The sequence below is a fragment of the Balaenoptera physalus genome (genome assembly GCF_965194825.1).
Source record: "Balaenoptera physalus genome assembly, chromosome: 4".
Lineage (NCBI taxonomy): Eukaryota > Metazoa > Chordata > Mammalia > Artiodactyla > Balaenopteridae > Balaenoptera > Balaenoptera physalus.
In genome coordinates this window covers 11,548,119-11,575,574 of record NC_138891.1, presented here as the reverse complement: position 1 = coordinate 11,575,574, position 27,456 = coordinate 11,548,119, and the positions used below count along the sequence as shown (strand labels likewise).

Below are 27,456 nucleotides of genomic sequence, written 5' to 3'. Positions count from 1 at the left end.
GCCAGAGACGTATAATCAGCTGCTGCTTTAACCCTGTCCTGTCTGGGTGGGAACAGATGCCTAAGGGTGACCTACATGTAGAGGTGGGGCCAAAACCAAAGCTGAACCCCAGGAGCTGTGCAAACAAAGAAGACAAAGGGAAATCTCTCCATTCAGCATCAGGAGCAGTGGATTACATCCCCAGAATCAACTTCATGTATCCTGCATCTGTGGAATACCTGAATAGACAATTAATCATCCCAAAATTGAGGCGGTGGACTTTGGGAGCAAATGTAGACTTGGGTTTGCTATCTGCAACTGACTGGTTTCTGATTTTTATGTTTATCTTAGTATAGTTTTCAGCACTTGTTATCATTGGTGGATTTGTTTATTGGTTTTGTTTCTCTCCTCTTTTTATTATTTTTTTTTTTATTTGAATAATTTTTTAAATTATTAAAATTTTTTTTTCTTTTACTTTTTCTCCCTTTTCTTCTGAGCCATGTGGCTGACAAGGTCTTGGTGCTCCAGCCTGGTGTCAGGCATGAATCACTGAGGTGGGAGAGTCAAGTTCAGGACATTGGATGAGCAGAGACCTCCAGGCCCCACATAATATCAATATGCGAGAGCTCTCCCAGATATCTCCATCTCAATGGTAAGACCCAGTTCCACGCAACAGTCAGCAAGCTCCAGTGCTTGATGCCCCATGCCAAACAACTAGCAAGACAGGAACACAACTCCACCCATTAGAAGAGTCTGCCTAAAATCATACTAAGTTCACAGACACCTAAAAACACACCACCGGCTGCAGCCATGATGACCAGAAAGACAGGATCCAGCCCCACCCACCAGAAGACTGGCACCAGTTCCCTCCACCAGGAAGCCTACACAAGCCACTGAACCAACCTCACCCACTGGGGACAGACACCAAAAACAACAGGAACTATGAACCTGCAGCCTGTGAAAAGGAGATGCCAAACACAGTAAGTTAAACAAAATGAGAAGACAGACAAAAATGCAGCAGATGAAGGAGCAAGGTAAAAATCCACCAGACCAAACAAATGAAGAGGAAATAGGCAGTCTACCTGAAAAAGAATTCAGAGTAATGATAGTAAAGATGATCCAAAATCTTAGAAATACAAGGGAGAAAATACAAGAAACGTTTAAGAAGGACCTAGAAGAACTAAAGAGCAAACAAACAACGATGAACAATGTAATAAATGAAAGTAAAAATTCTCTACAAAGAATCAGTAGCAGAATAACTGAGGCAGAAGAATGGATAAGTCACCTGGAAGATAAAATAGTGGAAATAACTACTGCAGAGCAGAATAAAGAAAAAATAATGAAAAGAATTGAGGACAGTCTCAGAGATCTCTGGGACAACATTAAATGCACCAACATTTGAATTACAGTGGTCTCAGAAGAAGAGGAGGAAAAGAAAGGGTCTGAGAAGATACTTGAAGAGATTATACTTGAAAACTTCACTAATATGGGAAAGGAAATAATCAGTCAAGTTCAGGAAGCACAAAGAGTCCCATACAGGATAAATCCAAGGAGAAACATGCCAAGACACATATTAAGCAAACTATCAAAAATTAAATACAAAGAAAAAATATTAAAAGCAGCAAGGGAAAAGCAACAAATAACATACAAGGGAATCCCCATAAGGTTACAGCTGATCTTTCAGCAGAAACTCTGCAAGTCAGAAGGGAGTAGCAGGACATATTTAAAATGATGAGAGCAAAAAACTACAACAAAGATTGCTCTACCCAGCAAGGATCTCATTCAGATTCGAACGGAGAAAATAAAACCTTTAGAGACAAGCAAAAGTTAAGAGAATTCAGTACCACCAAACCAGCTAAACAGCAAATGCTAAAGGAACTTCTGTAGGCGGGAAACACAAGGGAAAGAAAAGACCTAGAAAAACAAACCCAAAACATTAAGAAAATGGTAATAGGAATATACATAATGATAATTACCTTACATGTAAATGGATTAAATGCTCCAACCAAAAGACATACACTGGCTGAATGGAAACCAAAACAAGACCCATATATATGCTGTCTACAAGAGACCCACTTCAGACCTAGGGACACATACAGACTGAAAGTGAGGGGATGGAAAAAGATATTCCATGCAAATGGAAATCAAAAGAAAGCTGGAGCAGCAATACTCATAGTAGACAAAATAGACTTTAAAATAAAGACTACTACAAGAGACAAAGAAGGACACTACATAATGATCAAGGGATCAATCCAAAAAGAAGATATAACAATTATAAATATTTATACACCCAACATAGGACAACCTCAATACATAAGGCAAATGCTAACAGCCATAAAAGGGGAAATTGATAGTAACAAAATAATAGTGGGAGACTTACCCCACTTTCACCAATGGGCAGAAAATCCAAAATGAAAATAAATAAGAAAACACAAGCTTTAAATGACACATTAAACAAATGGACTTAATTGATATTTATAGGACATTCCATCCAAAAACAACAGAATACACTTTCTTCTCAAGTGCTCATGTAACATTCTCCAGGATAGATCAGGTCTTGCGTCACAAATCAAGCCCTGGTAAATTTAAGAAAATCGAAGTCATATCAAGTATCTTTTCCGACCACAACTCTATGAGACTAGATATCAGTTACAGGAAAAAAGATGTAAAAAAACGGACACATGGAGGATAAACAATACGTTACTAAATAACCAAAGGATCACTGAGGAAATCAAGGGGGAAATCGAAAAATACTGAAAAACAAATGACAATGGAAACAGGACGATCCAAACCTATAGGATACAGCGAAAGCAGTTCTAAGAGGGAAGTTTATAAGAATAGAATCTTGCCCCAAGGAACAAAAAAAAATCTCAAATAAACAACCAAAGCTTACGCCTAAAGCAATTAGAGAAAGAAGAACAAAAAAAAACCCCAAAGTTAGCAGAAGGAAAGAAATCATAAAGATCAGATCAGAAATAATTGAAAAAGAAATGAAGGAAACAATAGCAAAGATCAATACAACTAAAAGCTGGTTCTTTGAGAAGATAAACAAAATTGATAAACCATTAGCCAGACTCATCAAGAAAAAAAGGGAGAAGAGTTAAATCAACAGAATTAGAAATGAAAAAGGAGAAGAAACAACTGACACTGCAGAAATACAGAGGATCATGAGAGATTGCTACAAGCAACTATATGCCAATAAAATGGACAACCTGGAAGAAATGGACAAATTCTTAGAAAAGCAAAACCTTCTGAGACTGAACCAGGAAGAAATAGAAAATATGAACAACCAATCACAAGCACTGAAATTGAAACTGTGATTAAAAATCTTCCAAGAAACAAAAGCCCAGGACCAGATGGCTTCAGAGGCGAATTCTATCAAACATTTAAAAAAGAGTTAACACCCGTCCTAATCAAACTCTTCCAAAATATAACAGAGGGAGGAACACTTCCAAACTCTTTCTGTGAGGCCACCATCACCCTGATACCAAAACCAGATAAAGATGTCACAAAAAAAGAAATCTACAGGCCAATATCACTGATGAACATAGATGCAAAAATCCTCAACAAAATACTAGCAAGCAAAATCAAACAGTACATTAAAAGGATCATACACCATGATCAAGTGGTGCTTATCCCAGGAATGCAAGGATTCTTCAGTATACACAAATCAATAAATGTGATAAACAATATTAACAAATTGAAGGATAAAAACCATATGATAATTTCAGTAGATGCAGAAAAAGCTTTTGACAAAATTCAACAACCATTTATAATAGAAACCCTCCAGAAAGTAGGCCTAGAGGGAACCTACCTCAACATAATAAAGGCCATATATGCCAAACCCAGAGCCAACAACATTCTCAATGGTGAAAAACTGAAACCATTTCCACTAAGATCAGGAATAAGACAAGGTTGCCCACTCTCACCACTATTATTCAACATAGTTTTGGAAGTTTTAGCCACAGCAATCAGAGAAGAAAAAGAAATAAAAGGAATCCAAATCAGAAACGAAGAAGGAAAGCTGTCACTGTTTGCAGATGACATGATACTATACATAGAGAATCCTAAAGATGCTACCAGAAAATTAGTAGAGCTAATCAATGAATTTGGTAAAGTATCAGGATACAGAATGAATGCACAGAAATCTCTTGCCTTCCTATACACTAACAATGAAAAATCAGAAAGAGAAAGTAAGGAAACACTCCCATTTACCTTTGCAACAAAATGAATAATAAACCTAGGAATAAACCTACCTAAGGAGTCAAAAGACCTGTATGCAGAAAACTATAAGACACTGATGAAAGAAATTAAAGATGATACAAACAGATGGAGGGATATACCATGTTCTTGGACTGGAAGAATCAACATTGTGAAAATGACTCTACTACCCAAAGTAATCTACAGATTCAATGCAATCCCTATCAAACTCCTAGTGGCATTTTTCACAGAACTAGAACAAAAAATTTCACAATTTGTATGAAGATACGAAAGACCCAAATAACAAAAGCAATTCTGAGAAAGAAAAACGGAGCTGGAGGAATCAGACTTCCTGACTTCAGACTATATTACAAAGCTACAGTAATCAAGACAGTATGGTACTAACACAAAAACAGAAATATAGATCAGTGGAACAGGATAGAACTATCAGAGATAAACCCATGCACATATGGTCACCTTATCTTTGATAAAGGAGGCAAGAATATACAATGGAGAAAAGATAGCCTCTTTAATAAGTGGTGCTGTGAAAACTGGACAGCTACATGTAAAAGAATGAAATTAGAACACTCCCTAACACCATACACAAAAATAAACTCAAAATGGATTAAAGACCTATATGTAAGGCCAGACACTACAAAACTCTTATAGGAAAACATAGGCAGAACACTCTATGACATAAATCACAGCAAGATCCTTTTTGACCCACCTCCTAGAGAAATGGAAATAAAAACAAAAATAAACAAATGGGACCGAATGAAACTTAAAAGCTTCCACACAGCAAAAGGAACCATAAACAATACGAAAAGACAACCCTCAGAATAGGAGAATATATTTGCAAATGAAGCCACTGACAAAGGATTAATCTCCAAAATTTACAAGCAGCTCATGCATCTCCATTTCAGAAAAAACAAACAACCCAATCCAAAAATGGGCAGAAGACCTAAATAGACATTTCTCCAAAGGAGATATACAGATTGCCAACAAACACATGAAAGGATGCTCAATATCACTAATCATTAGAGAAATGCAAATCAAAACTGCAATGAGGTATCACCTCACACCGGTTAGAACGGGCATCATCAGAAAATCCACAAACAATAAATGCTGGAGAGGGTGTGGAGAAAAGGGGACCCCATTGCACTGTTGGTGGGAATGTAAATTGATACAGCCACTATAGAGAAGAGTATGGAGGTTCCTTAAAAAAACTAAAAATAGAACTACCATACGACCCAGCAATCCCACTACTGGGCATATACCCTGAGCAAACCATAATCCAAAGAGAGTCATGTACCACAATGTTCATTGCAGCTCTATTTATGATAGTCAGGACATGGAAGCAACCTAAGTGCCCATCGACAGATGAATGGATAAAGAAGATGTGGCACATATATACAATGGAATATTACTCAGCCAAAAAAGAAACGAAATTGAGTTTTTTGTAGTGCGGTGGATGGACCTAGAGTCTGTCATACAGAATGAAGTAAGTCAGAAAGAGAGCAACAAATACTGTATGCTAGCACATATATATGGAATCTAAAAAAAAAAAAAAAAAGTTTCTGACTAACCTAGGGGCAGGACAGGAATAAACACGTAGACGTTGAGAATGGACTTGAGGACGTGGGGAGGGGGAAGGGTAAGCTGGGAAGAAGTGAAAGAGTAGCATTGACATATATATATTTACTACCAAATGTAAAATAGATAACTAATGGGAAGCAGCTGCCTAGCACAGGGAGATCAGCTCAGTGCTTTTTGACCAGTTAAAGGGGTGGGATCAGGAGCATGGGAGGCAGATGCAAGAGGGAGGGGATATGGGGATATACATATACATATAGCTGATTCACTTTGTTATACAGCAGAAACTAACCCAACATTGTAAAGCAATTATACTCCAATAAAGATGTTTAAAAAAAATAAAGTGATTTGATAAACACTACAAATCAATATTAGAAATTTGGGTGAAAAGCTTTTACTAGAGATAATAAGTACATTAGTAGGCACATATCCATTCAACATGGACTGTTCCTTTATTTATATATAAAATTTGTAGATACCCTACTGACTGGAAGTGGACATTTATATGCATATATATGTATCTCTACATATATACACGCATAGAAGACCAATTTCTATAAGCCATAAAAAAGTGTTATTAATTCATGGTGCAGGAGTTGTGTGTGTATATATATACATATATATGTACCATAGTATATATTTATATTACATATTCTATATATAGTATAAATATATTTTCTTTAGCATGTATCTCCTTAGTCTTAACCCTTTTGTCTATCTGTTTTCACTGCCATTCTTTTACCAGCCCCTCCCTCAATATTCACAGAATCTATTCCATAGTATTTGAAAATGTATCATCATTTTCAAATGATGATACATTTGAAAACGATGATACAGTATCAGCCATAGAAGAATTAAAAGATGCCATCTGTTTTTTAATAACTTGTATAAGGCTCACCAGAGGGTATTAAAACCATCATTTGAGATCAAAATGCCCTGGAGCCATTTTGAAAGTTGTAAATAGGGAAGTTCCCGAAGACGTTTGTGGCCTTGGCAAAGCCCCAGCTCTGTGAAGTGTGGAAGGCTCTCTTCCATGAACACATGTCAAAAGAGGAGACTTTTACCTGTGGTTCAGTATTCACAGGATCTACCTCCTCATCTCTATTTGTGATGCAAGCTGATTCTTGCCCTCTACCATCTCCCACTCTTCCATGTCAATAAAAGAGTTTCAACTAGGCAGATGGTCGCCCAGGTAAAGACTATATTTCCCAGGCTTCCTTGAAGCTAGATGTGGCCCTGTGACTAAGTTCTTGCTAGTAGATATTAGCAGGACTGATTTGGCCACTTCTGGGTCTTAACAATAAAACAATTGAGCATGGTGGGCTCCCCTGGCCCTATCTCCCTTTCCACAAATGCAGGATGATGAGGACTGGAGCTCCATTTGACCTAGAGATGGGTGCTATGTGTTGAGCATGGACCAGCCTCTTTGCTAGATCTGGACTGCTTACCCTGGACTATTGCACAAAAGAGAAACAATATTCTATGTTGTGTAGTTTAGAGTCTTTTCGCTAGAACCACTTAACTTGCCCCTGAACCAATACACAGTGTCACTCCATCCACATGTGCTCTGAGACCAGTCAGTGGTTTCCAGGCCCTCCAGCATAGGGTCCTTAGTTTTCCTGCCTCTCTATTCACCATATTATGGCTCATTTCCTTGTCCACAGTTTGTCTCCTCCCTCAGGTGTGCCAGGGTTTTGGCACCTGAACTGCAACTACCTGATCAACAAAAAACGTATTGTCTTTCTTCAGATTGGTCCATGACTTTCTCCCTTGAGAAGACCTGAAGTACAATCTATTTTAGGTTTCCTGAAACTCTTTTACTTTCCTTGGCATCAACTCCAGGAAACGTCAGGGAACCTGTACTCTTACACTCATTCTAAGACATCCTGAAGACTCTACTCTACTACTGTCCATAACAGGAAGAAAAAAATCAATAAAGTTGTGATTTAGGATTTTGCTGTTAATGCTACTTATTTGCTGGTTTAGTTTTCTTTGGATTTTAGTGACTCCAAAAATATTCTAACACATTTTCACTTTTGTAAGTTCAAGTAAGTGAGAATTATTTTCCCTTCCACATCAGTGAACACCTTGACCAACTTTTAAAATAGCCACGTTTTATGTAGTACTTACCATGAACTAAGCCCTCTTCTAAGTGCCCTGCATGCATTAGTACCTTTAAGCTTCACAATAAGCCTACACATATGGGACAAAGGCAGGTAGACAGTAAGTAACCCATTCAAGGTCCACAGCCAATAATTGATAAATCTGGGTTGTGAACTTTGATGCTTTGACTCCATCATCCTTTATCTTAATCAGTAAGTAACATGACTCTTGGCAGACAATATTTTCAGGTGCTAATACTCACAGTCAGCACACACCACCTTCAATTAGTATGTGGCTATTATTATTTTTTAAAATTTTATTGAAGTATAGTTGATTAATAATGTCATGTTAGTTTCAGGTGTACAGCACAGTGATTCAGATATGTATATATATATAATTTTTCAGATTCTTTTCCCTTATAGGTTATTACAAAATATTGAGTACAGTCCCCTGTGCTATACAGTAGTAGGTTCTTGTTGTTTATTTTATATATAGTAGTGTGTATGTGTTAAACCTAACCTCCTAAATTATCCCTCCCCCCCTTTTCCCCTTGGTAACCATAAGTTTGTTTTCTATGTCTGTGGGTCTATTTCTGTTTTGTAAATAAGTTCATTTGTATCTTTTTTTTAGATAAGTGGCTATTACTATAAGAGAAATAACAATCAGGTGCAGGAATTTGCACATTGTTCTTCCTTACTTCTGTTACTTAATTTTTAGTCAGAACAAAAATGCAAATACGTGTTTCTGTTATAAATAAAAATAAGCAAGGGTTACATATGTTCTAGGTATGCATTCATAATAGAGAAATAATGGTTGGTGTTTATTATGCTAAACCTATACAGATACTCTGATGTAGGTATTATCCTCATTTTCTAGACAAGGAAGTACAAGGTTCAAGCAGTGAAGTGAGTTGAACCCTAATCTACTTAAAGCCAGAGCCCATTTTCTTTCCACTGTCCTCATCTGCCTGAATTAGTGTGTACACACACACACACACAAATATAAAGTTTCTTATCCTCCACAGCAGTGGGCTTTGTCAGAGCAACGACATTCGTAGCAACCTTCACACTTATGGCTTTCGAGATGGCCTTAGGGCAGCTGTCTATAGAGGGATTCTCCAACCTTGGCAATTGGCTTAAAGTGAGGGGTTGAATCCCTCCACAGTTATACAGGAAGTTAGCAAAATGTGAGCCAGACAACTGGTCACATCATTCCTTGTTTCGGCCTATTAGTCCGCCTGAAGCAACCAACGAAGTACAGAGAATAAAGCCTTTTTCTTTTGCTTACCTTTCTCAGTGCAGATGCTGCGAACAACTTCATTTTTGATGCTTTTTAAAGAATCAAAGTTCTGTCCAAAGTTAACCCTTTCCTCTGCCCCAGCAATTTGTTGCAGTTGTGTTCTGTTAGCCTCACCAATGCCGACCATGTGGATGGTGATGTGTTCAGCCCTTAGTCTCTCAGCAGGTTCCAGGACACCATCCATGGACATCCCATCAGTCAACACAATGAGGTAACAGGGTACCTCGTTCATCCTCTGCTTCCTTCCCTTCCGTATTAGTGGCAGAATGAAATCCAGGGCTGCCCCAGTAAGAGTGTTGCCTCCAAGTTGCTTGATGTTAGAAACAGCCTTTCTCAATGCTACATCATTAGTATAGTCATTGATATCAAATTCCACTTCCTTCTCGTGGGAATACTGCACAGCTCCAACTCGGACTTTGTCTGGGCCGATGCTAAACATCTTTATCACCGCCAACATAAATTCCTTGATTTGCTCAAAGTGTTTATTCTGAATGCTGCTTGAGCCATCAATGAGGAAATAGAGATCAGCCTCTTTTGTATCTACACAGCCTGCAGAAAAATGGAAAGCAGAAATTGCATTCTCTGTTAACTATAGAGAATCTGGAGAGAACATTGCAGGAGGGTTTGGAGAGGAGGATGAGGACACTTCAGGTTTGCACGGAGCCTGGACACTTCGCTGCGCACATTCATACCCATTTTCTCTGAAATTTACCACAACCTTCTGAGGATATTGAAACTGAATGAGGCCTAGTGGTTTGCCTGAGGTCACACAGCCAGTGAATTAAAGAGTAAGGACGAGATTCCCAAGTCTCCAGGCTTTTAGTTAAAATCATTTTTCTGGTATTGACACCTGGCTTTTTCGTTTATGCCTTATCATTTCCTGAGAAATGGGATGGGATAGATGACCTTCTGTTCTTACGTCCCCAGTAACCTCTTTTGCCCAGAGCAACTAGAATAATGTATTTAAAACTAGAACCAGATCATATTACTCTTCTGCTTAAATGATTGATCATTGTACTTAGAATTTAAAAATGAAAAATCAGCCTGATCTTTCCCCCTTCTTTTCTCTCTGACCCTATTTCCAGCAATTCTTCATCTTCCTCACTGTGTTCCAGCGACACTGGGCTTCTCCTGTACTCTAAATGTGCCCCAGAGTTTTTGCACCTGCCCTCTTTCCTGGAATATTCTTCCCCCAAAATCTTCATGGCTGGTTCCTTCTCACCTCCTGGACATGCCAATTCAAATGTCCATTCTTTAGAAGGGCTTCCCTTCCAGCTAAAGCACATCAATCATTGTCTATTCTATTAACCTGTCTATTTTCCTTATGATGCCCATTACTTTCTGAAATTACCTATTCATTTGTTCATGAACACAGCCTGTCTCCTGTCACAGAATGTCAGCTCCATGAGGGCGAGACATTGCCTAGTTTTCTGCTTCTGCCCGGTAGACCTGCTATATCACAGGATGTCAACAGAAAATTGTAAATAAAGGAGCTCTCAATGTTCCTTCCTTTGTTGAGCAGCTTCTCTGAAAAAGTGCTTTAACTTTCCTAATAGTCCATTTACAACTCTAGCCATTTTTGAAATTGGGTAGAAGGAAAAGCATACCTTTAAAATTTAGTTATGTGCACAATTACCTGGTTGAGTATGTGAAAAGGTTTTTAAAATACAGGACAATTTAGTCATTTCAGAAATATTTTCTTTCTTGATAGCTTGTTGGCAATATATGGCTATTGACACTACTTCAGGCTATGAGGAGTTGGTCCTTAAGAAATCAGAAATACTGGAAATAAGTTTGACTCTGAGAATTAAACTATGAAATCTACATATAAAGTATTAGGGCAGGGACTACCCTGGTGGCACAGTGGTTAAGAATCCGCCTGTCAATGCAGGGGACACGGGTTCGAGCCCTGGTCCGGGAAGATCCCACATGCGGCTAAGCAACTAAGCCCGTGCACCACAACTACTGAGCCTGCACTCTAGAGCTCACGAGCCACAATTACTGAAGCCTGTGCACCTAGAGCCCATGCTCCGCAGCAAGAGAAGCCACTGCAATGAGAAGCTCATGCACCGCAACGAAGAGTAGCCCCTGCTCCCTGCAACTAGAGAAAGCCCGCGTGCAGCAACGAAGACCCAACACAGCCAAAAATAAATAAATAAATTTATTTTTAAAAAAAGTATTAGGGCAAAGGTAAGCAGTTATCTGCAAAAGACAGGGGTGATGCCAGGCCACAAAAACTTGACAGCAACCAGAATGAATTGTCTTATATATGTAATAAAGAAGAATGGTGGTCAGTAATGAGGAAGAGAAAAATTCGAATCCGGGGGTAACCATGGCAACACCCATCCAAACCTGCCTGGAGCTGTGAGTCACATGTTGCTATTAAAATGTGAACTTAAACTGATTAAAATTAAATAAAATTTAAAAGTCAGCTCCTCAGTTGCAAAAGCCACATTTCAGGTGCTTAACAGTCCCATGTGTCTAGTAGCTATTATATTGGACAGTGTAATTACAGAATATATCCATCTAAAAAGTTAAAGTGGACAGGGTTGAAGAGAAATGTGTCTCCTGGCACAAGGCCTCACCTGCACAGTTATACAGAGAGATAGACAGAGATGTAGATCTATATATTTGATTTTAAAATAGTCATTTGCCTGATTAAATACCACTAGACATTTCAGTCATAAAACTAACTCCCTTGCTCTGATCCACATCCTCCAGCAGTCTTTTGATTACAGTTTAGCTTCTGACTTGTCTATATGTCTACAGGGAGAGACTATGTTGCTCAGAGGACATGAATGTCTAGGTCCCTGGGCACTAAGAGTTCCATTTCAGAGATAATCGTCAATCTTTTTTTATGCATTGCCTCTTGGTTTGGTTAATGTGAGTCTTTCCTTGCTTTAATGAAGTTCTATTTAATAAATTGAATACCTAGTGGTGCCGAAGGTGGTGGATACAGCAGAGACTAAGTCAGTAGAGATTGATTCTCTGTGTCTGACCATTCTGAAACTACAAAGCTGGCCACCCTACTGTAGACCATGACAAATTCACTGAGGTAGTGGTTCTCAGATATTGCTAGCGTGAGTTTGTTGGGGAGCTTTCTAAAACCCAGGTGGCCTAGGCCCTACTCGCAGAGACTGAGTCATTGGGTTGGACCACTGAATTATTAACAAGCTCCTCAGGAAGTCCTGATAAATTTACAGCAAACACTTTTGGTGCTCCGCCTGTATCCCCTCAAATCCTTTACCATTTCTGTGTAACCAGTTCCCAGCACTTTCATTCCAATAGCTAGCACCTGTGTCTGTGGGTGGGTGGGCTGCTCTCGGGTTGTTGAAACCCTTTTTGCTTGGTATTAAGCCAGAGGTGTCTGGAAATGTACATTCCCTTCTGTGTGCTGGAATATAAATTCTCCAGTTACATTGCCCCTTGACTAGGACAAATCTAAAGTTTAACCCACACTGTCTCTCAAATGGTCCTGTGGAATTGACCCTCCATGGGACTTTGCTTATCATCCTGTCCTTCCTGGTCCCATATCCTCCCTTCTCTACCACTCTCCAGTTTTTCCTGGGTATATTTTTAATATATCAGTTTCACATGAATCCTTATCTGACATCTACATCTGAGGAACTCAATCTAAGTCAGGTACCAGTATTAGAGAACCACTGAATTAATAAGAAGCCACCTACTGAGGCCTTATGGAAGATAAGGATGGCCCTTGTCCTAGCCTTGGTCCTATATCTTCCCATTTAGAAATTCTGTAATGACAATAATATTTTTTTGTCTCATAATTTCAAACTCTCTGAGAGAGACCACGTTACAAATCCCTCCTATGCCCTAAAAGTTGCTACTAGACCAAGGCAGCTGCCACTCTGAGAGACTCTTTTCTGTATCACTCAGGAGGTAATAGGGGACTGTTTTCTTGCTGCTGCCTTGTAATGTATATATGCAAGAGGAAATCAAGGGCTGGCCCAGGATTGCATCCTTAAACTTTCGATTGACTAATCTGAATTTAAAATTAGCCTTTAACATCATTGGAGGATTCTTTTCCATGTGAGTGCTGCCAAATTTGAGTTCCAATTGTTTGTTATCTGCAGGGAAATGTCAGCAGATATCTCAGAATTAGATAAACTCGAAGTAACATCAAGTATCTTTTGGCAGTATGTCCTGGCATCTTTGAAAAGAACTTGGTAAAACTAGAGCAGATTTGGTTGTGTATAAAGATATAAGTACAATGATGATCCCTGCAAGACTTTTATAAGAGTGAAACATTGGCAATGACCTCTATATCCAACAATTTAGGATATGTTAAACAAATTATGTTATATCCATAGGATGGAATATTATTCCCAACCTAAAAAGAATATTGCCAAAAAATATTTAAGGAGATGGACAAAAGTTCATGTTATAAGGTTGATAGAAAAGTGAGTAAGGCATATCATACCGGCTATCCCCAATATCCATTCTCTTTTCTACACTAATTTAGTCCCCAATATTTGCCTAGGTACTTGGCTGTCCCAAGTAAAGACTACATTTTCTAGCTCTCATTTTTACAATGAAGAGTGACATGTGACTAAGTTCTGGCCAATAGGATGTAAGCAAAGATGGCGAGTGTAATTCCTGGGAATATCCTTGAAGAAAAAGAGGGGGAAGCCTGCCTTTTTCTTCTCTTTTATAATTCTTGTTGCTGGATGTGAATGTAATGCCAGGAGCAGTTATCTTGGATTATGATGCTGGGAATAGAGACCACAAAGAGCAGAAAAATAACTTAGAAAGAGACAGAATCCCTGACACTGTGTTGTACTACCCAGCTCTTTATACCTACCTTATGACTTATTTGTGAAACAGAAAAAAAAGATAGTTTTATCCTATTGAAATCATTGTTATTTTTTCTTTTGTTAGTCACACTCAGAAGTAATTGTAACTGATACAAGTTACCTAACAGTGTGTTCCTGCATTGTCCAATATGACAGCCACCAGCATGTAGCTATTAAAATAAAAATTAAATTAAATTAAATTTAAAACACAGTTCTTCAGTTCCATTATCCTCATTCCAAGGGCTCAATAGCCATGATTGGCTAGTGGCCTCCTTATTGAACAGTGAAGATAAAGAACATTTCTATCATTACAGAAAATTCTGTTTGACAGCACTGATACACATAATGTTACATTGGTTTTTTAAAAATGTGTATGCATGTGTTTGTGTGTACATGAGTGTAGAGACAGAGAAGAGACTAAAAGATAAGAGAAATAAAGGATTAGAATGGCTTTATCTGAAAGAAGATCACAGGTGATTTTATTTTCTTCTTTATGTTCATCAACACTATCAAACTATTTTATAATTAACATTTTTTATATTTTATTGAGGTATGATTTACATGCTTAAAACTTTCATCCACTGCAATCATTCAATGATTTTTAGGAAATTCATAAAGTTGTGCAACCATCACCAAAATCTAGTTTTAGAACATTTTCATAACTCCTAAAGTTCCCTTACCCAATTAAAACAAGTCTTCACTCCTGCCCCAGCCCTAGACAACTGCTCATATTATTTTTATACTATGAAAATGATCTTTTAAGACATACCAGTTTTATCAAGTTCCATTTGTTCAGCATGAGTTGAAATTTGGGACCATATTTCATTCTGGAGCTTTTTCAAGAAGTTCTTACTGTAAATTTCCAAGTCTCCATAGGACTTCATCATGGAGATGGTCTGTCCTGGAGGGTAAGACACTATTTCTTCTAACTGGGTCTTGTTGGCCCTTTGGATGCCCATGGCAAACACAGTTACATCCTCCAGCCGGAGATTCAGTGCAGCCTCACGCACCTTGTCATCTGATGGTCTGTCAGTGACCAGGACTGCAATCTGGGGCACTCCCTGTGCCCTTCTGCTGCCACTTGATGCTGAGAAGCCTTCTCTCCTCATCTTCTCAATGGCAGCACCAGCATTGGATTTCCCAGCCTGCAGAGAAAGCTTCTGGATTTGCTTCTGAAATTCGGATTGGGTTGTGCTTGAGCTCAGAAGAGAAAAAGTCTGAACTCTGTCACTGTAACTCATAAGACCAAGCCGCAGGCAGTTGTCTTTCACATCCATGGAGAAGGTGATATTCTTCAGGAAGTTCTGCAGGTTCCTTAGATTCTGTTTGGTCCCAACAGACTCATCCACCAGGAACATGAGGTCGGCAAGTGAATCTTTCTGACAGGCCCTGGGGAAAGGGTCTATGGAGAGAGAAAAAGTAGGAATGTTAGTACAAACCCCTGGCCCAGAGTGAGAAAGGCACTGTACAGATTGTCAGAAGGCATTAGTGAAAATAGAGGCAGTCATGATGGATGTAGTTAGCATTTTTTTTAGTGAACAAAAGATAAAAATTCTCAGCAAAATTTACATTAGCCATTGACTTCAGAGGATTTGCAACGCTCTTCCCTCTATCTGAAGAATACTTCTTACGATTTTCCTACCACATCCCATCAGCATGTTCTTCATGAGCACCATCACCACCAGTATGACTACCACCACCACTACTACCACCAACAACAACCATCTCCACCACCACCACCATCACCACTACCACCTCTACTTCTACCTCCACTACTACTTCCACCTGTACCACCTCTACCACCACCTCCACCACCACCATGGTCTTCATGACCACCATCACCACCAGTATGACTACCACCATCACCTCCACCACCACCACCACCCCCTCTACCACCACTACCCCTCATCTTCAGCAACTCCACCACCTGGACTTCCAACACTATCACCACCACCACCTCCAAGTCCACCACTACCAGTATGAACCACCACCACAATCACCACCACCATTTTCAAATGCTGAAATATAGGCATAAATTAGTAGAAATATACCTGACCTCAGGGAGCTCACACTCTGTGGGGAGGACAGATAAATAAATTATGCTATTTCAGACCATAATAAATGCTAACAAGGAAATAAAATCGGTGACTCAATTGAGTTACCCTATGTTGGGGATGTGGGATGAGAACTCACTGATCTGAGCCATAAAAAGTCAGGGAAGACCTCTCTGAAAGGATTACATTTGGGTTGAGATAGATGAAGAGAAAGATTGAACTACACATTGTGTGAAAGGAAGAAGAGTTCTGGCAGAAAGAAAAGCAAGAAATAGAAACAAGCAAGAAACCCAGAGTAGCCGGAGCCAGTGAGTGAGGGGAACAATGATGGATGAGGTCAGAGGGAAGCAGGGCCCAATCATATGGGGCTCAGATGATCTTATTTAAATCTTTTAAATATCACCCTAGTTCCTGAGGGGAGGTAACGAATTCATTAAAATTCATTAAAAAACAATTGCCCTAGTCCAGGAAAGAGATAATGGTTCCTGGACAAGAATAAAGCAGGTAAGACAGAACAAAAAGAGTCGTTTTGATACATGAATTAGAGATAGAACAGAGAGGACTTGATGATAAATTAGATATGAGTATTGGGAGACAAAAAGGAAGTGGTGAAAACTCCTGGGTTTTTGGCCTGAACAACTGAGTGGATATTGGTGGTATCTTTTTCCAAGATAGGGGAGGTAGTGGGAAGAACAGGTTGGAGGGAGAAGTCAAGAGCTCCATTTCAGACATGCTAAGTTTGGGATACTATTGAAGATGCCAGGTAAGCTGTTGGTTGTATAAATCTGGAATCCACAGGCGAGTATACCACATTCACAGAATGCCCACTCCAGGAACAGGTGGAGGAGCCACAACTGTGGGGGGTGTAGCCAAGAGATAAGCTCAATCTTGCCAAGAACTATCCACAGGATTGTGAGCTCTAGAAGCCAGAAGGCATGTCTTACCTATCTCTAACTCTCCAGTACCTGGTGCCTGGTGGGAGCTCAGAAATATTTGTGGAATTATAATAATTCTCATAAATCTACCAATGTACTCTGAACCTCACATAGTTGGCTAAAACAAACTTACAGCATGGCCCACTCAGCTCAGTATTTATTTACAAAGAGCTATTACTATTAATGACAGTAAACTGCCAAACTCCATACAAGTCATCTCACCCATATCGTAAGGTAGATACTATTATCCTCACTTTATAGGTAAGGAAACTGAAGCTCAGAGGTTAAGTAACTTACTCAAGGTCTTTAGCAGCCAAGACAGTGTTTGAACCCAGACTCCAAAGCCCTTACTCTTAACCTCTAAAGGCAAGGATAGGGTCTTGACAAACAAAACCTTGTTGTACTGTATACTGCTGTGAAATAAATTAGGAGGAGTGAGAGAAACACAGATCAGTACACAAAGCTTTCTAAGAAGGTGGTAAAGTCCTATGGTCTTGGAGAGCTCAGGCTACCTACAGGGTTGTAAGATCTCCAAGGTCCACAGGGTGAAGGGTCACAGGAAAGTTTTTTTCTCTGGGAAGAGAAGCACATGTGCTGTAAGAACTTGCTATTTCACCCAAGGCAGGAAGAGTGAGGGATGGGAAGAGTGGAGGTAAAAGTACTCCCTGATGCTTCAGGGGCAGCACTAACTGTGACAGAGCCTTCTAGATACTTACCCAAACCCATTTCCTCTTCTTGCTCATAGGGCTAGACCTGATTTCTCAGCCTCACCTGCAATTAGGTGTGGCCATGGGACTAAGATCTGGCTAATGAAATGTGAACAGAAGTAGTGTGTGTCTCTTCCAAGCTTAGCCCATAAAACCACATCTTGAGTGACGTTCCATCTTTTTTCCCTTCCACCAGCTCTATACCAATTCCCAAGGCACCTTGAAAGTAATATTTCAAGATGAAAGAGCCACCACCAACATAATTATCTAAATAGAAGAAAGACAACTTGTCAACTTGAACACTGGCCCTATAATATTACAAGGGAAATAAATAAACTTCTTACTGATTCAGGAAGTCTATTTGTTATTAAGGCCTAGGCTGGTCTGAGTGCAAAATCAACCCATAGTGATAGCCAAGGAATTGGTGAATGATAGAGCAGGAAAAAATTTCAAGATCATTCCAACTCTCATATCTTACAAAGGAGGATGCTGATGCAAGGCTCAGAGAGATGACATCACTTCCTCAAGTTCACAGCCAGCTAGTGGCATTGTCTGGACCTCTTGACCTGTGGTCAGGGCACTTTGTACCAAACCAGGTGTCTTTCTCAAGTCTTAGAACTAGGTAGCCCCTACTCAGAATAGCCCCTCATCAACAATAGAGCACAGAGGCAGCCACGAAGATCCATTTTGCCGGGAGCTCTTTCTACCTCACTCTGGAGACAATGGCTGGGGCCCCTCATCAGTGCAGCACACTTACTGAGCACCTCCCATGAGTGTGTACTGGCCTGTTTCATCTGTTCATCAACAGTGCATGTGTAGCTTCCTGTCTCACTTTACCCTTTCTTTATTAATGCTTTTTAGGATTACCTCCCAAGTAAGCTACTTGTACTCAAGGGTCTTCTGTTTCAGGTCTTCATGGAGAACTTGCTTAAGACATAAATAAAGCATTTTTCAAATGAGAAGCTGTAAGTCATGGGGGTAAAAGTAGCTCTCCTTTCAGCCTAGGGGATCAAGACTGAAAGTTGATGAGAAGGAGATCTTCTGCATTTCCACATGAAATACTGAGATTTCTGGTGAGTGGCACCATAGAGATAATAGGAGATGGCTCTATGGACCAGACTACATGGGGATGGGACACCTCTTCAACCAAGGGCTTCCTTACCTACTGTATGAGAGTGGGCTGCTACCTCCTTGTACTGAGCCGCATCCTTGAGAATCTGCGTCATGTTTTGGGAGAACATGCTGAGGTCTCGGACCGTCTGGAGGCTGTAGTGGAACTGGCCTGTAGCCATGGCCTTCAGAGTCTCCTCAGGCGTCCCCTGCATCCCCACTGAGATGATCCTCACCCCGTCACTGCGCAGCGCCTTGGAGGCCTCTTCCATGGCATCCTCGGACTCGGCTGAAGCCAAGACCACCAGGATCGGAGGAAACTGCCTCCTGTCCCTCCCGTTTGAGAAGTAGGTCGTGTGCACCTCCCGGAGAGCATTCCCAATCCGCAGGGAACCGCCCAAGAACCTGACGTTCTTCTTGAGGTGGTTCAACATGGGGCCGCTGCTCTTGAAGGTGTTGAGCTGGAATTCTCTGTGGAGCCCATCACTGTACTGGGCCAGGCCCACACGGTACTTGTGGTCCTCTATGGGGAGACTGCTGATCATCTTGTTGATGAACATCTTCACAAATGGGAAGGATTTAATTCCCAGGTGGTTGGAGCTATCCACCAGAAACACCACGTCGGCATACTCAGGGCCTGGCCCTATCAAAATAAAATGACAACAAACCCTTTGGGTCAAGAGGGACAGTTTTTGTACCCACCTATCAGTCAGTCATCAGCTGCAGACTTCTCCCAAGAACTGGAGAGAAGGAGTGGAGGGTTACGGGTAAGGTGGCTCTGGGAAAGCCAAGGGCAATTGTCCTGAGAAAGTGGGGTACAGCCATGAGCCATTGCCATTGCAGGCAATATTCACAGCAGCTGTGGGTGGGGGCGTGTGTACCTGCCTCATAATGAGAGTCTGGACAAGGGGAGGCACCAGGAGCATTGACTTTAGCAGTCATGGTCAGCCACCTCCACCCACCCAGTTAGTGATCTGCTGGTAAATGTTTAACTAAGCAGGACATTTCTTTCAAAATGACCCTGAAATTCACTAGGAAGTCCTAGGGTAGCACAGTGCAGGGTTAAAAATACTTCTTTGAATGATGTTTTTAGTAATTACAGAAGAGTAGAAAAACCTAGCTTTCATATTCCATATATGCATGTATGGAATATGAAAGCTTTTATATTACTTATTATATATATATAAAATTTCCTCTGTGGTGTTCCTTTTTTCCTTTTCTTTCATTTATTAAAGCCAAGGTGCAAACTGACCCACAAAACGTATGGGTTGACTCTGTTCATACAGACATGGAACATCAGGACTTCAGCAAATCAATGAATAATTAAAGTTTTTCTAGCCAGGTGTAGCATAATTCATGCCTTTTGCCCATGGCTTTCCATCATCTTTGAGAGCTTGCATTTGCTTGATATAATATATCGCCAACTACAAATAAATGCTGCCTGCTTTGTTTTTTTAGTAAAGAAATAAATTCCTTGTTTCTATTTATTAAAATAAAGATTTGTTGAGACATAAAATATTTATTTTCCTAATAATAATAAAAAACATAAAATGTACTGGTACCTGGGCTCTGATATGTCAGTGTTTCAGTCCAAAGGATGAGAACAAATACAATTAGCAGAATCTTCATTTTGTTAGTGACGTTTTCTTGCTTTTATTCTGTAAAAAATGTTATTTACAATATAAAAAATCTCATTGTCTAACAAGAAATAACTACTGGGAAAGTTGGTTTAGAGCACAGTACACTGTAAACACTGTATTTGTCAACAATGCCAGTTGTGTTTAAAACATTCATCAAGAGTTTGAGTATTTGTTGAAAATAGATAATGCTAATGTTTGCTGAGTCCTTACCATGGCTCAGATACTTTTCTCAGTGCTTTTTAAGCATCATCTTATTTAACCCTCACAACCATCTTACTGGGAGGTACAACTACTATACCCACGTGACAGATAAGGAAACAGGCACAGGTGACTTGGTAAGTGGTGGATCCATCATCCTAACCCAGACAAGGTGATCGCAGAGCCCAAGCTCTTAACCACTGTGCCATGAGGTTTATACAAAATCTTTGGACTCAGAACTTATGTAGTCACTACACTTGACCATCTATTTTCATGTCAACAATGACTATTTTATATGTTCACAACTTGGCTCAAAAATCCAACAGCTAGGGCTTCCCTGGTGGCGCAGTGGTTGAGAATCTGCCTGCCAATGCAGGGGACACGGGTTCGAGCCCTGGTCTGGGAAGATCCCACATGCCACGGAGCAACTAGGCCCGTGAGCCACAACTACTGAGCCTGCGCGTCTGGAGCCTGTGATCCGCAACAAGAGAGGCCACAATAGTGAGAGGCCCACGCACCGCGATGAAGAGTGGCCCCTGCTTGCCACAACTAGAGAAAGCCCTCGCACAGAAACGAAGACCCAACACAGCCAAAATAAAATAAATAAATAAACAAATGTGGGGTTAAAAAAAAAAAGAAAAAGAAAAACCCAAAGCCAAAAAAAACTATATTAAGATGTATTAAAAAAAAAAAAAAACCAACAGCTACCCATGTTTCTTTCTTCATTAAACCCTTGTAAGAATTGTTCCCTCATTTCTGGTTATACTCAGTTTTATAAATTACTTTAACTTCAGTATTTCTCTCCATGAGCACACAATCAGAAAATTTCATGGGAATTTACAATCTTACAGAAATTCTACCAAGTCAAAGTTGTTCTCTATTAATAGGGAAATAGATAAAATAACCAATACTCAAAAATAGAGATGCCTTCAATGAGATACCAAAGGTATAAGGACTGGATTTTATTCTAGAAGTGACCTTTCCAGCGGTTACTTTGAAATTGCTAATCATGCGGGAAGACTGAGGGAATCACTGGAAACTAGATTTGGAAGTCACCCTATAGATCATTTAGACTAAACCCTTATTTTGCTAAGGAGGAAATCGAGGATCCCCAGTAGTTATTGGCTGAATCATGTTAGCAATGACTTTCAGATCTATACTCATCATATTCTAATATATCATATATTTTACTTATTCATTAATTTTATTATTGAGATATAATTCACATTCTACAAAATTTACCCTTTAAAGTGGACAATTCAATGTGTTTTAGTATATTAACAGTATTTGTATCCCAGCAGCAGCGATTTTAGTAAGTTCATTCTACCACAAGGACACTGGTACTAGTTACTGCCATTTTAGATTCCTCCCTCTAGCCTATTAGTGCCAGGGGACTTACACATTCACCAGCCAGTCAACACCAGGCCCAGGCCCAGGGGCCCTGCAGCCAGCCACCTGTGACCTGCCTCTATCCACCAGCAGGCCAGCACCAGCCCCTGGACACCATAAGCTCCACAAGCAGCCACTGGGGACCCAGCCCTGCCCAACAGCATGAGGCAGAGCCTGGCAACCAACTGGCCTGGAGTCCAGCCCTTCTTACCAGTGTGGCCAGTAGTAAGCCCCACCACAACAGAAGGACACATGCAGCCCACATAGGGGGCACCCATAGAGCACATAGCTCTGGTGACCAGAAGGAAGTGTGCTGTTGGGCCCCGTAAGACATCTCCTACATAAGACCACTTCTCCAATATCAAAAAGGTAACTGACCTACCTAATATACAGAAATAAAGACAAAGAATTAAGCAAAATAAATGACAGAAAAATATGTTCCAAATGAAGCAACAAGATAAAACTCAAGAAGAAGAACTAAGTGAAGAGACATAAGCAGTCTACTTGATAAAGAGTTCAAGGTAATGATCATAAAGATGCTCAATGAACTCACAGAAGAATGAATGAACACAGCAAGAATTTTAACAAAGAATTAGAAAATGTAAAGAAGAACCAAAGAGAAGAATAAAATAACTGAAATAAAAAATACACTAAAAGGAATCAACAGTAGATATGATCTTCCAGAGGAACAGATCAGCAAATTGGAAGACAGTGGTAGAAATCACACAAGCTGAAAAGAAAGAAGAAAAAAGAATTTTTAAAAAATGAGGCTAGTTTTAGGGATCTCTGTGACAACATCACACATACTAATATTTGTATCATAGAAGTTCCAAAGGAAAAGAGAGGGAGAAAGGGACAGATAACTTATTTGAATAAATAATAGCTGAAAACTTCCCTAACCTAGGAAAGGAAACAGACAAACAGATCTAGGAAGCACAGAGAGTCTAAAACTAGATGAACCCAAAGAGATCCACACAAAGACACATTGTAATTAAAATTGAAAAAATTAAAGGTAAAGAGAGAATATTAAAAGAAGCAAGGAAAAAGCAGTTAGTTACATACAAGGGAACTCCCATAGACTATCAGCTGACTTTTCAGCAGAAACTATGCAAACCACAAGGGAGTGGCACAATATATTTAAAGTGATGAAAGAAAAAACCTACAACCAAGAACACTCTACCCGGCAAGGATATAATTAAGATTTGAATGACAGATCAAGAGTTTTGCAGATAAGTGAAAGCTAAAACAGTTCAGCACCTCTAAAACAGCTTTACAAGAAGTGTTAAAGGGACATCTCGAAGTATCAGTAGAAAAGAAAATACCACAACGAGAAACATAAAAATTACGAAAGGAAAAAAATCTCATTGTAAAGGCAAATATAAGTAAAGGTAATAGATCAACCACTTATAAAGCTAGTAGGAAGGTTAAAGGACAAAAGTAATAAAATTATCTATATCCACAATAAGTAGGTAAGGGATACACAAAACAAAAAGATGTAAAATATGATGTCAAAACATTAAATGTGTGGTTGGGGGAGTAAAAAGGCAGGGCAGTTACAATGTGTTCGAACTTAAGAGATCATCAACTTGAAATATATATATATCTATAATATTAAAAAATATATATATAACTACATATATATTGCTATATATAAGCCTCATAGTATATATATTGCTATATATAAACCTCACAAACCAAAAATCTATAATAGATACACACATACACAAAAAAAGGGAATCAAAACATAATACTAAATAAAGTCATCAAATCACCAGGGAAGAGAGCAAAAGCAGAAGAAAGGAACAAAGAAGAACTACAGATACAATCCCTGAACAGTTAACAAAATGGCAATAAGTACATAGCTATCAATAATTATTTCAAATGTAAATGGAATAAATGATCTAATCTAAAGACGTAGAGTAGCTGGATGGATTAAAAAACAAGAGCCACATATATGCTGACTACAAGAGACTCACTTCAGATCTAAAGGCACACACAGACTGAAAGTGAGGTGATGGAAAAGGTATTCCATGCAAATGGAAATGAAAAGAAAGCTGGGGTAGCAATACTTATATCAGACAAAATATACTTTAAAACAAGAGACAAAGAAGAGACATTACATTATGATAAAGGGATCAATCCAAGAAGAAAATATAACAATTATAAATATATATACACCCAACATAGGAGCACCGAAAAACATAAAGCAAATATTAACAAATGTAAAGGAAAAAACTGACAGTAACACAATAATCATAGGAAACTTGAACACTGTACTTACTTCAATGGATAGATCATTCAGATAATCAACAAGGAAATACTGGCTTTAAATGACACAGACTAGATGGACTTAATAGATATATACAGAACATTTCATTCAAAAACAACAGAATACACATTCTTTTCAAGTGCACATGGAACATTCTCCAAGATAGATCACATGCTAGGCCACAAAACAAGCCTCAATCAATTTAAGAAGACTGAAATCATATCGAGCATCTTTTCTGACAACAGTGATGTGAGACTAGAAATCAGCTACAAGAAAAGAACTGCAGAAAACACAAACACAGGAGGTTAAACAATATACTACTAAACAACCAATGGGTTACTGAAGAAATCAAAGAAGAAATCAGAAATACCCAGAGAAAAATCAAAATGGAAACACAACAACCCAAAATCTATGGGATACAGCAAAGGCAGTTATAAGAGGAAAGTTTGTAGTGATACAGCCTACTTCAAGAAACAAAAATAATCTCAAACAAACGACCTAGCCTTACGCCTAAAAGAACTAGAAAAACAAGGACACACAAAAACCAAAGTTAGTAAAAAGAATAAAAATAAAAATATTAGCAGAAATAAGTGAAACAAAGACTGAAAAATAATAGAAAAAAATCAATGAAACTAAGATTCAGTTCTTTGAAAAGATAAACAAAATTGGTAAACCTTTAGCCAGACTCATCAAGAAAAAAAGAGAGAGAGCCTAAATCAATAAAATCAGAAATGACAGAGGAGAAGTTACAACTGACAGCACAGAAATATAAAGGGTCATAAGAGACTACTATGAACAACTGTATGCCAATAAAATGGACAACCTAGAAGAAATGAATAAATTCCTAGAAACATACAATCTCCAAAGACTGAATCAAGAAGAAATAGGAATTATGAACACACTGATTGCCCCTAGTGAAATTGAATCATTTATTTTAAAACAATCTCAACAAACAAAAGTCCAGAACCAGAGGGCACCACAGGTAAATTCTACCAAACAATTAAGGAAGAGTTAACACCTGTCCTTCTCAAAATATTCCTCCCCAAAATGAAGAGTATAAAATGCTTTTGAACTCATTCTATGAGGCCAGCAAAACCCTGATACCAAAACCAGATAAAGACATCACAAGAAAGAAGATTACAGGCCAATATCACTAATGAACACAGATGCAAAAATCCTCAACAAAATATTAGCAAACCAAATCCAACAATACATTGATCAAGTGGGATTAATCTCAGGGTGAAAGAGTTTTTCAATATCTGCAAATCAATCAATGTGATACACCACAATACATATTGAGGAATAAATCCCATATGATCATCTCAATAGATGCAGAAAAAGCTTTTGACAAAATTCAACATTCATTTATGATAAAAAACTCTTCAGAAAGTGGATATAGAGGGAAACATACCTCAACATAATAAAGGCCACATATGAAAAACCCACAACATCACACACCATGGTGAAAAGTTGAAAGCATTCCCTCTAAGATCAGGAACAAGACAAGGATGTTCACTCTCACCACTTGTATTCAACACAGTATTGAAAGTCTTAGCCACAGCAATCAGACAAGACAAGAAATACAAGGAATCCAAATTGAAAAAGAACCATTAAAACTATAACTGTTTTCAGAAGACATGATACTATATATAGAAAATCCTAAAGATGTCCCCCAAAATTATGAGAACTAATAAATGAATTCAGTAAAGTTGCAGTATACAAAATTAACATACAGACATATGCTGTGTATCTATACACTAGCAACAAACTATCAGAAAGAGAAATTAAGAAAAGAATTCCATTTACAATTGCATCAAAAAGAATTAAATATCTAGGGATAAACCTAACTAAGGATGTAGAAGAGTTGTACTTGGAAAACTATAAGACATTGATGAAAGAAACTGAAGACAACACAAACAAATGGAAAGTTATACCATGCTGGTGGATTGGAAGAATTAATATTGTTAAAGTGACCATACTCCCCAAGGCAATCTACAGATTCAGTGTAATCACTATCAAAATACTAATGAAATTTCCCCCCACAACTAAAACAAATATTCTAAAATTTATATGAAAATGTAAATGACCCCAAATAACAAAAACAATCTTGAGAAAGAAAAAAACTGTATCAACCTCCCTGATTTCAAACTATACTACAAATGTACAGTAATCAAAACAGCATGGTACTGGCACCAAAACAGACACATAGATCAATGGAACAGAATAGAGCCCAGAAATGAACCCACATTTATATGGTCAATCTATGACAAAGTAGGCAAGAACATACAGTGGGGAAAGACAACTTCTTCAATAAATTATACTGGAAAACTGGACAGTGACATGCAAAAGATTTAATCTGGAGCACTTTCTCACACCACATACAAAAATAAACCCAAAATGGTTTAAATATTTAAATGCTAAGACCTGAAAACTGCTAGAAGAAAACATAGGCAGTACACTCTTTGACATCAGTCTTAGCAATATTTTTTTGATATGTCTCCTCAAGCAAGGGCAACAGAAACAAAAATAAACAAATGGTACTACATCAAACTAAAAAGCTTTTACACAGTGAAGGAAACTATTAACATAATTAAAGGCAGCATACTGAATGGGAGAAGATATTTTCAAACCATCTATCTGATAAGGGGTTGATATCAAAAATATACAAAGAAATCATACAACTTAGTATATAAAAAAAAAATGACCCAATTAAAAAGTGGACAGAGGACCCAAGTAGACATTTTTCCAAAGAAGACATACGGATGGCCAATAGACACATGAAAAGATGCTCAATATCACTAATCATCAGAGAAATGCAAATCAAAACCACAATGACATAGCACCTCACACCTGCCAGAATGGCTATTATCAAAAAGTCTACAACTAACAAATGTTAATGAGGATGTGGAGAAAAGGGAATGCTTGTATACTGGAGGTGGAATATAAATTGGTACAGCCACTATGGAAAACAGTATGGAGGTTCCTCAAAAAATTAAAAATAGAACTACCATACAATCTAGCAAATCCACTCTGGCTATTTTACTGTAGAAAACAAAACATTAATTTGAAAATATATATGCACCCTCATATTCACTGTAGCGTCATTTACAATAGCCAAGATATGCACGCAATCTAAGTGTCTATCAATAGATGAATGGATAAAGAA

The 27,456-nt window shown here is 38.7% G+C and overlaps 1 protein-coding gene across 1 annotated transcript in view; it reads right to left on the bottom strand.

Moving 5' to 3' along the window:
* COL6A5 (collagen type VI alpha 5 chain) overlaps positions 1–22,795 on the bottom strand; it is a 116,222-nt gene extending 93,427 nt beyond the window's left edge. Inside the window, exons 1-4 of the mRNA XM_082459367.1 lie at positions 20,357–22,795; positions 18,847–19,437; positions 14,758–15,390; positions 9,163–9,723 (exon numbers count right to left, since the gene is read on the bottom strand). Of these exons, the coding sequence (XP_082315493.1) occupies positions 9,163–9,723; positions 14,758–15,390; positions 18,847–19,437; positions 20,357–20,423 (1,852 nt within the window). The 5' untranslated portion in view covers positions 20,424–22,795. The remainder of the gene's footprint in view (positions 1–9,162; positions 9,724–14,757; positions 15,391–18,846; positions 19,438–20,356) is intronic.
* Between the last annotated feature and the right edge of the window lie 4,661 nt (positions 22,796–27,456).